The following is an 11757-nucleotide window of genomic DNA, read 5'->3' as shown; positions in this document are numbered from 1 at the left end:
AGTTATCGCCTACAATCGAAACAAATGTAAATTATTATTACTGCATCATAAACTTCATTTAATATTAACATTCGCGCACATTTTAAGTGGTAAAAAGCGTTTGATTGTCCAAATTAAATCTCACCTGTCACTGCTCCCGATTAGACTGTCGCCATTTTATTTCGCTGCTCCCATAATGCACCGGTGCTCTTCCGATAATTGCTTCAGACACCTATTCTTAATATCCCTATTATAGCTGTACTTATTAGGGGTTTGACTATACGGTATCCCTGGTATATGGAAAATGGTCAAGGATATTCATTTTCGTTGATCCAGGGATCTTTCTAAATTCCTTCGTTCGTTTTCAGCTAAATGTTTGGCTATAATAAGGAATAATATCCCTGTCACAGCTCAATTTTTTTTACCGTGTGGGTTTTTTTAGAGTTTTTTGGTTGAGCAAAATTTTCCTAGAAACTAAAAATATTAATCGTTTGAATGAAACTGGAAGAGTAATTGTAAAATAAAGAAAGCTGCTATATAGAGTTGTAGGATTTCTTTTCTTTTAATTCTCAATACGAAAAATGATGATGACTATCGGTCCATAAATTAGCACTTGTTTTTATTTCGGCCGTATCCATTAGAACTCTGAAAAATATTCTTATCTGCACCAAAAACCCCTAACCTACTTCTCTCATATTTTGAACATCCTCATAATAAACAATCGGTCAAAGAAAATTTTGGTTTTACAAAATGTCCTGATCCGTTCAAGTTAAGCAAAATTGTTTCAGAAAAATAAAATATCAATTATTCAAATGAAACTGCAAAACTAATTATAAGATAAAGTAAGCTGATATCTACAGTTGTAAGATTTGTTTTTCTGTAATCCTTCAGGCGACAACTATTCTTACGGGAAAATAAAGATAAGGACGATGTTAAGATCTACAAATTCGAACTTGCTTCTATTCAGACTATCGTTCAAAGCAAATTTTGATTTTGCAAAATGATCTGAACCGATCAATTTGAGCAACATTTTCCTAGAAACGGAAAACGTCACACAGGCTGAGTTCATCGCATTTGGGGCTAATAATGTTGCACAGCCCCGTGCCTGAACCTGCGGTTAATACTCGATGATGGGAACGGTCATCTGCAGAGACAGGACCGGCCTATGCATTCGCGAACGAGGAACGGTCGGACCGACCCGACGCGACGGATGGACAGGCAGAGACAAAACCGGGCCACGCGTATGTGGCACCTATAACGTGCGGTACCATGATGGACGTACAGCTTCTCTTGTGTTGGTGCAACACCGAGATGAGATGAACGTCATCCCGCACCACGTACCAGGCAGAACCACCCGAAACCACTCGAAAGCATCCGTTAATACTCGTGGCGAGTGTTGGCTTGGATGGGGATGAAAAGGGGTAATAGGGGTTGCATCGTTGGGGACGGAGAGCCACTCTCAGCGAAGGGTGAGGGGCAAGTGACGGAGATAGAGACACACAACAGGATGTCTCTGGAATTGTCAAATAATTACTATCGATGATAATATTCCGTTCCCGCAGATATATGGACTGCGGTAGAATACTAATTATAGGCTGAGTAAGAAGTAAAGACTTTAACTATAGCAGTGGCTCTTGATCTGGGCCAGAGATGTCTACGGGACCGGGACCTTCTGGGCGTCGAATAGCGATTAGGAAGGCGATAATTGAGTGGACCACCCTTCATATACTCGACTAACTCGAGTTCTGGGTTAGTTACCTGGTTTTGCTTCTGGTATAGATAAATTGAATTATTTTTTAACCAGCCCTATAGATAACGGAATTCACGTTATTCGGAAATCAATGATGATCCGCCATGTGAAAAACAATCATCAGGATTTTAATCGACGGTTGTAGCGAAGTTTAATTAAGTGGAGTGATTGGTGATTTTGGAACATTGGGGTTATGAGGTACTCCCTGTAAAGACCAATAGAAAAAGTATCACGCAGGGCGGGGGGGGGGGGGGGGGGGGGGAGTCAGAATTTCTTGAAAACTGTATCACGTATTTTGTGAATGGCCCCTAGAAGGTTTTTACTGTCCAGTGAAAATTGAAAACTTATAATAATGCAAGGTTGTTAATGAAGATTTTTAAATTAGTGTATAGGTTTCAAGAATTTGCGTCTAAAAAGTTTTGAAATTAAACTTCTAAATTGGATTTTGAATCGAAAACATTTAAGTGTCAGCGATTTAAAATTTGTTTACTAATTTTACAATTTTAACTTACTTTATATAAAATGTTGATTTTTAAATGTTTATCCACATTCACAAGTTTTTAAATTTAATATTTTAATTGCAAACATTCAAAACTTAGTAATTTCAATATTACCTAAGGCATTATGAATGGAAAAATTTATTGAATATACGTACACATAATCCAGAAGAGCTTAAAATTGAAGAATTTTAATTTAAACGAAAAGAAATTCGATTTTAACTCATCTGGAAGTATTCAAATTGATACTATTTGGAACTTAAAAATCTAAACGATGAAACATTCTGTATTGAAAGTCTAGGATTGTGAGGAATGGATGTCAGTTTAAGCTAAGTAACTGAAAAATGGATTTTAAATTATTTAAAATGATTATCCTGTAATTAGAATTATTATTATCCTTTATATGCCATTTATGCAGAAAAATTAAAATTTCAAAATATTTAATTTTAACTTTAAGTGATGATTGTTTTAAATCGTAATTTTTAAATTTATTTTTTTACGAGATATCTTTTATATTGGAAATCGTTTAAGCAACAAGGTAAAAATGAAAAAAAATCAAATTTAATTAGAAAATTTAATCGAGTTTTCTCCAATGTTCTTTTATCAATTGTTTCTGTTGTGCACCTTTCACGGCATTATGTCTGCATAATCCATTAACTCCATCAGTGATTCAGGCCTCCCCAATCCTTCACATCTCTTTGTTACATGCCCTCCATCTCCCTTTTGCGACATATATTGTGCTCCTAATCCAGCTACTATTTATTCGCTAATTTTCAGGGTTATTAAGTTACTGGCATACTACACTAGAAATAATAAAATTATAATCAAAGGCTAATTTCATTCCACACGATCCGTTAGATAAATAATGAAGAAGGTAACCATTTTGATCTCGTACTTGTCAACCTTACAGGAATTTAATTGCTGTAGATTTGTAGAATATAGAGCTTATCAAACAAAATTTCTGAATTTTTGAAGCATATCTTTAAAATATATCAAACATATCAAAATATTTTTAATATAATTTGTTTAGAAAATAGATCTGTGATCTGCCACCTTCGCACCTTTGACGCCTGACTTGAGACCTTAGAATATTGAACTTTCAACTCTTAACACACCATTAACATGACTCTTGACATTAGAAGTCATTTAAAATTTCGAAACTTTAGAAACAAGTTTGATTAAATTTTATATCAATCAACGGATATATGAAAAACCTTTAAAAATGGTATTGCTCATTTGAAAATGGAGAGAAACGCCAAGTCCTGATTAAATATTCTCCCCATTCATTTATGCCAATTATTATTGTTTATTTAAAGCATATTAATATTCATGAGACTTTATCAATGAATGGAAGTGTCAATCGTGTAAATTGAAGCAATTAAATAATTAAACCATGAACGAGCATCAGTGATCTGATCGGGGTGTCGCGGTCGTATTACGAGCGTGCCATGGGCGTTTTGGTCAATCGACGTGATTGGGAATTAGGGATTATCGCAGAGCGTTTGAAAAAATGCAATTGATATGAAAGAAATGACGAGGAAACTACGCATGCGCTTTTGATTTATCTTTCGATTCTAGAGAGGCAGTAATGTTGGTCGAAATGATGAAACCACCTGAAAGATAAATGATGCCATTCGCTGCAAGCTCGTCGGTATGGTCCAGCCGTCAATCCATACCCCATCGAAGGGCGCAACACTCATCGGACCTTGCAAAATCTGGCTAGCTAGTGCTAAATAACTGTCATCCTGCTCAAATTGGATTTCTATGGTCGTGCGTCTATTATTCTATTGAATAGAGTTCACCCGTATCCAACATATTTGCTTATCAACGAAAAGTGACCCGAATCTCACATAGTTACGAGATTATTTTCAATAATCGCGCTTTTCCCTGTTTTTATGGCATTTGAAGTTTTTGGTTTACTTTTTATTTGATATTTTAGAATTAATTTGGAAGGGGGTATTATCGTATTTTTAGTATTTATAATTTCTCACCATTATTTAAGTCGATTTAACATGCAATATTTTCAGAAGGTAATCCGCGTTTAAGTTATGTTTATTGTAATAAAACTGGACTGAAATATAAATTAATTACAAGAAAAGATTAAACTTCATTTGCATTTGCAGGCACTTTTGTATTTTTTTAAAAAATTATTGATATGTAGAAATGTTTTTAAGTGTGGTTAAATACGATATTATTTTTCTAAAGTTTTGTTAACACTGTAAAGATTCATCGAAATTAAAGTTGGTCGTGGATATAAATGTTTTAAATACAAAAATTCAATTAATTAAAGAATGACGTTATCAAAATTATCTGTTTATGTAGGAATAACAAGTTAAGATATTTCTAGAAATATATTTTTATGCAAAAATAACCATTTTTTAAATAAACAATTTGAAAAAGGCAGTGCCTTTCCGGGATACCTCTTTCTAAAGGACAAGGCTTTACGGGATATTCCACCCTGCAACACATTGGGTAGACGTAATATGCATACCTTCTGAATCACTTTCCTGCTTGATAAAAAGTTTGATTCTTCAAGGTATTACTGGGACAAATCTTCTCCGGAAGAGGCTTTCCGAAGCAAGTCTTCGCTGGATATATTTTTGTAGACTAAAACTTGCAAGGACAAGTCTTTGTGGAACAAAACTTTCCAAAACAAGGCTTTTAAGGACAAGTCTTCCGGGGACAAATTTTCTCAGTTTAAATCTTCGTGGGGGAAATTTTTCAAAACACACATGTTTTTTAACTTTAGGTAATTTCCTGCAAAGACTTATGCGATGCGTCTTGGTGCAACTAAGTCAAGAGAATAAATTGTTATTGAAATTTGGTCATCATTTGACAAAGAACAAAAAAATTATGCAAACTCTTTGAGATTATTCTTTTTTTTATGTTTAGTAAGTTGTCTAAGATTTTAAACAATCGGTGAGATGAATGATTTTTTAAATATAACATAAAAGAGTTCTCTTTGCTTTAAAAATTTCATTCACTGAAAAAAATTGTTCAGCTCCCCCAGCTAAGCGTTTAGCTGGATTTCGTCTTCTAAAAAAATATTGCTGTGTCACCTAAATATCTACCGGTAGCAGCTGAATTTTGCCATCTAGATATAATCTAGATAATTTAGCTAGATAATTTGTAGATGACAAATTTAGCTGAAACCGCTGGATATTTAGGTGAAAGAACTATATTTACTTAGAAGATGAAATCTAGCTAAACGTCTAGTTGGAACTGCTAAACCTTTTTTTCAGTGTTTCCTTATTAAAAATTAAAAAAACATCTTAAATCTGAAACAAAATTATTTTAAACCTTTACGTATATTATAAAACTGCATTTCGCTGTCTCGTTTCGCGGAATTTTTAGCATAAAATTGAGAGAACGAGATTTGAGGTATACTTCAGGTCTCCCTGGGATCCACGATGATTTCTGATTAACGGCCAGTTGTTTCGTGTACCCGGTTGGGGCTCGTGGCGGACGTCGAGTAATGACTCTAGCGGCGGCGGGAGCGGGAACTCGCGGATACAGAGTGAGAGGGCGATGAAGAGACGAAAGAGAAGAGCGGGAGGGTGCCTGATGACGATGATGATGATGATTACAATAACCGTGATTTTAGAGGGTTTACAGAAGGGTTTGGCTTTGGCACGAGGCTAACTCTCTTCTCTTCAATTGCTACATCATTGTTTTTCAAAACGAAATGAGGACTCGTGAAAACCGATCAGGAATCAATCCACCACAAGAAAAAGCTGTGGTGGATTTCTACCACTCTTTTCTTTACTTGATTAGCTCTTAACCGTAGAAATTAAGAGACCTATTTAGATGCGGTTGGACAATTATTTTTGTTCTTTTTTTTTAAATATGGGCCTTCTTTTGTTAGGCATTAACATTATTATGAAGGAAATCGCTAAAGAGGTACTATCTTAAATTCATTTAAATTACGAGCTGTTCGATTGTTTATTTTGAACATTTTTAGTTTTTAGAACTTTATTTCCTAATTTTTCCAATTACCCTTAAATTTCTTAAAGTTAGTCTTTCGAATGCTAGATTCTAAACTTTTTTCTCCTTTACATCTCTAAGCTTCAAATATCTTACTTTTGAACTTATACACTTTTAATTTTCACGAAAGTTATTTTCGCAGCTGCATAATATTAAAAAATTTAAACATCGATTGAATTAATTGAATAATAATTTATTCATATGTATATATGTGTGTGTGTGTTTTCTGAAGACTGATAAGTATTCGATTTGTGTAAGAAATACCTCACCTCTTCCACTTCTGCCAACGAACCTAAGGTCATTGAACTTTGCTACTTGATTTTTCATCTGAGCAGTAAAATTTCTAAGTTCTGCACAGCAATTTTCATCGTTGCCTGCTCGAACAGTTACCATAGTTCCGTCACCAACTTCTCCAAGAGCCACGACTTTAAAAGCAACCGGAAGTGTCTTGTTAGATCTCCAATGAGTTGGAAGTTGACTGCACAGAAAATAAGGAGAACCTACAACAAATAACACAATTTTCTTAATGAATATTAAAACTATTTTCTAGAAAGAATACAAACATGCGGGGTAAGAGAAGATTGTATTCAGAATTAAACATTATTTGAAAGGGACTGCAGGTCAACTAAAAAACGAATTAATTGATCGTTTTAATATATATTGATATCATTGATATTGTAAGCCTTTCGATTTGAAAGCATTTGCAATTCCACGAATTCATATTAACAGCCTTAATGAATGAACATTATAAGAAGTAAATGTTCAAGATTGAAGAATTTATTATTGTAAGAATGTTTTAAGGTTTGGGGTACAAAATTACTAAAATATTTAATTGTAATACAAGAACTTTAAGTGGCACTTTTTGGCCAAGTGTGAAAGTTGCAGTACGAATCCATGTCCGGATTTACACGAAGCAAAGTGACACTTAGGGGCCGAGTGTCGCATACTATTTTTAATCACATCAGTCAATCATAAATGCAAATAGGTTGCACAGAGTCCTAATCTAAAAACCCGAGAGGATCTAGGGACGCAGTCCGGTAATGTGCGTGGGGTAAGAAGTCAATACTAAAATACCTTAAATACCCTAAGTATCTTAAGTAAAATTTGTATGGCCCATGCTAAAAAGTGCTATTTTAAGTATCGTTGGAAGTACCCTTGAAAAATTAATATTTAGAAAACTAAATAGTATTGAATGAAACCATTCGGAATTGGCAGATGTTATTTGAAACAAATGTAAACCTGAAAAATTCATATTGTAGAGTTAAAAGTTATCAATTTGATAATGAAAACCTACTCAATTATTACATTTTGTATTAAAACACACTTTTTAAATGTCGCTATTTTACATTTGAAAAATAAGCCTGAATAAAATGTATAAAAAAGTAGAAGTCCTTTCGCTCAAAGATCGGTTTTCTAATACTTTGCAGGTGCAATCATTTAGTTGAATTTTCAACAAATTAGTTGGATCCCTAACCAAAACAGATTTATATCAATCAGAGTTTCCTTTTTTACAACAAAAAATAAAATAAAATTACTATAAAGAGAGATGAATTTTCTTAACAAAAAGACGAACTTTCAACAAGATTAAGATTTTCAATTAAGAAAGATTTTTCAGTCAAAAAATAAACTAAATTTTATCGGAAACGCTGAGTTTTCAAGCCAAAATACGAGATTTATACAAAAAGTTAAAGTTTTAACCCGAAAATATGCATTTTCTAAAAAAAAATGTCTATTTCCAACCAAGCAATAGAACTTTCAATAAAGTAATCCAACCTGCTACAAAACAATTAAATTTTTAGTTGACAAAATAATAACTCATAGCAAAAAAGACGAATTATCAACAAAAAGGTTAGAAGTTGATATTTCAAACAAAGGAATTTAAATTAAAAATAAAAAACAATTGAATTTAACACAAAATGGGTTTCGAACAAAATACTTGAATTTTCAGCCAGATAGTTGAATATTTAACTAAGAAAGATACATTTTTAACAAAAAATGAAACAGTTAAATTTTTAGTTTATAAAATTAGTTTCTAATAAAAGAAAACACGAATTTTCAACAAAATGTTTGAATTTTCAAGCAAAGAAATGAACTTTTAACGAATATGATGAATCTTTAACTAAAAAAAATACATTTTTAACAAAGTAGTTCAACTTTTGAAGAAAAATCGTGGCATTTTTGAGCCGAAAATATGCATTTTTTTCAAAACAATTGATTATTTAACCCAAAAATGGTGAATTTTTAACAATGAAATTCATTTTCAACCAAACAGATTGCATTCAACCTAAATAGATATTTTTTAATCAGAAAGTTTGATTTACTTTTTAAAAGATTAAATTTCTACAAAATGAGATGAATTTTCAAATCAATTGATATCGTTCGCATAGGTTTCAGCACGCCTAGGATACGCGACTGTTGGTTTGAGCGCTTCGCGTTTGATAATGTATTTATCTCGCGGTAGTCCTTATATTTCCCCCACATGTGTGTGCAGGCCTTTTGAAATTAAAGGTTATCAAATCGGCAACTGTAAGTCGGTGATAGTGAATTCTCTTTATTTAAATATCCTTCAGCTTTAACGAAGACATTCTCATCACATATCTCGTACTTCGCACTCGATTTTGTCTAAAATGTTAACTTTTCTACACTATGTGCAACACTATTATATCAAATGTATATTATATTTATTTCTGCACCACTGGCTGATATTGCTTATGCAGATATTGCAAAATAATGTAAGAATTTTATTTTTCATGGTTACTTAAATACTTGCTCCTTATTTTTCACTTATTTCTATTCTCTAAAATCATCTCATTTCTATTCTATAAAATTATATATTACAATTCATAATATGTATTGGTGTTGAGACATATGTATTGTCATTATTTTGTTTTTAATTTTTTTTAAGTGCGCACTATATATAAAAAAAACAATTTTGTTATTAAACTTTTTAAAGCAACTTGTGTCGTTTTTACATGAATTTAATTTACTTTTAATGTTATTTTTTTACCATTTAAACCAAAAATACGCATCCTAGTCTAAAGTGGCTTAAACAAAATTGGTTGATATAATTTAGGCGAAGAATTTTATTCATTAAAATGTTATCGTAGCTTGTGTCGTTTTCCCAAAAACTTATTTTTTTCATTTTAAATGTATTCTTATACCAAAAGTTTATTACAAATTTGTACAACTTTTTTGAAAGAACAAATTTTTTCATTTATGTGTTTTTTAACTTGCATCATCTTTCCAAGGATTTGATTTTTTTATCTTCAATATTATTTCTCACGATTAAAACAAAAACTAAGAATGTTATCCAAAATGATTATAATACATTTGTAGACCTTTTTTGGCTAAACAAATTTTGTTTCTTTATTTTTTTCGTACCTTGTATCGTTTGTATAAAATTTTAATTGATGAGAACTCCTGTTAAAAAAACCAAGAAACCAATGACCAAATTTGGACCACAACATACATACAAAAAAAAAATTCCTATTCTAATCTGAATTGTAGTCTTCTCATTTTTCTTTCCTCTTTTTTATTTTTGTCCGAAAATTATGTTTTTTATTTTTTTCAAATCAAAATAAGAGTTTTTTTGTTGTTTTTGTTTGTTTGTTCTGGTCCAAATTTGGTCGTTGGATTCTTGGTTTTTTTAAATAGGAGTTTGCATCAATTTGATTATTGGACGTTAAATAGGATTTTTAATTTGGATTTTAATCTAACTTCGCGTCCTATCAAAAAGTCAGTGATAACCAATTTATAGAGACTTTTAGGTGCACAATTGTTATCCATTCATGTTTTTTCGTATATCGCAGAGTTTGATCGAACAATATAATTTTTGATTTTCCATTAATTTTTGGGCCGTCAAAATTCTAATTTTCAATTTTTCGAAAAAATTCAAAAACCTTTTTTTTAATGGAAAAAGGTCATTAGCAGAAAATTTTAGTATTTTCAAGCACTACGCATAAACATAGACAGTATTTTTTAAATATGGAAAAAATGGTCTCAAAATTGAGCAAAATGCCCTCACTTTTTGAATTTTTTCGAAAATGGCTGGATAGCGAACTTGACCTTCAGTTTTGGACACTAAAAGAGTGTACTATACAGACATAAAGACAGACACGTTCGTAAAAACCTGTTTTTCGGATTCAGAGGATCTCAAAACGTGGAAATTGACGAAAAAAAGGGGGGGGGGCAAATTTTTTACAAATTTAATATCTTCTTTGTTGAGAATTAAAAAATTAATTCAGTAACGGCGAAAAAAATGCAATCAAATTGTCGAAGTTCCAAGCCAGAAGGAAAATTTTCAACGATGACCTGATTTAAAAAATATTATTTTTCAACTGAACAGTTTTTTTATTAAATTTTAAAAAATCATTTTAGACCAAAGGAAGACAAATTTTTACAGGATACATAATTTTTAAACCAAATCATTAAATTTTCAACTATAACAGGTAATTTTTCCCTAAGAAAAGAAAAGAAAGGAAAGTAAGCAAGTAATCAAAGAAACTTATACAGTGAAACTCTTCTATAGCGCCGATTTTGGGGCTGATAGTGGATGGGAACTAACTCATTATAGCCCACTCCGCTTTTGTTTGTTTACGTTTGAGTGCTTGCCTGAGTGACAATCGCAGGCCCTGTGCGTCCCGCGCAGCTCCTATTACACCCAACTGCAGTGCGGCGTCGATTCTCGCTAATGCTATAGAAGGGAGGGCTATTGAAAGGTTTTACTGTATTTCCAAAAAGAAATTTAATAGCAGACTCTTTAGCCGAAAGAATAAACTTTCAATAAGAAATAGTTAGATTTTATTACTGAGTTCTATTAATTCAGTTCGCGCTTTAATGGACAAACGAGATAAAGCAAAAATACTGCGATTAATAGAAAATTTGATAATTTACCAACCAAAGAATAATAGACTTTAGAAATATTAAAGTTCATTTTGAATACTTTAAAAATATTAGGTTAGAAAACTGGAAATTTTGCTCGGAAAATGAAGTCCGTTTTCCATTACACTAGTTTAGATTTTGAACTACACACTTGTAAATTCAGACTACACAATATGAGTCCGACTTCGCAACATTTTAGGTCCGGAAGAATGTTTAAAATGGCACGTTCGTAAAACTAAATATTTATTGTTAATAACACATTTTATTTTTTTTCAGATTAACTTCACTAAGATTCCACGTTTATTTACTAAACAGAGTTTATATAAGATGATACAGAAAGAGTATTAGGTAATTTTGGGGATCCAAGAACAAACTATAACGGAGATAAATTAGTTGGTCTATGCTTAGAAAGGGGTCTGTTTATTACAAATACTTGGTTTAGGCACACAATGATCCACATGTACACCTGGTCTAAAGGAAATAGTCGCAGTATAATCGACTTTGTTGTTGCGGATTGAAGACTTAGAGAGTTAGTCAAAGATACAAGGGTCTTGAGGGGTCCTAAATGCAATACTGACCATTACCTTCTGATCTCAAAAATTAACTTAGGTCGGGGTTGGAGGAAAAAGAGACCCAAGAAAGCAAAACAAACGCGAATCAAAATTG

The 11757-nt window shown here is 32.2% G+C and overlaps 1 protein-coding gene across 1 annotated transcript in view; it reads right to left on the bottom strand.

Annotated features, from left to right (window-relative positions):
• LOC117181724 (protein lozenge-like) overlaps positions 1–11757 on the bottom strand; it is a 94948-nt gene that overhangs the window by 70961 nt on the left and 12230 nt on the right. Inside the window, exon 2 of the mRNA XM_033374671.1 lies at positions 6480–6710. Within this exon, the coding sequence (XP_033230562.1) occupies positions 6480–6710 (231 nt within the window). The remainder of the gene's footprint in view (positions 1–6479; positions 6711–11757) is intronic.

The sequence above is a fragment of the Belonocnema kinseyi genome, chromosome 10 (assembly GCF_010883055.1).
Source record: "Belonocnema kinseyi isolate 2016_QV_RU_SX_M_011 chromosome 10, B_treatae_v1, whole genome shotgun sequence".
NCBI lineage: Eukaryota > Metazoa > Arthropoda > Insecta > Hymenoptera > Cynipidae > Belonocnema > Belonocnema kinseyi.
This window is presented reverse-complemented; position numbering and strand designations above follow the sequence as displayed.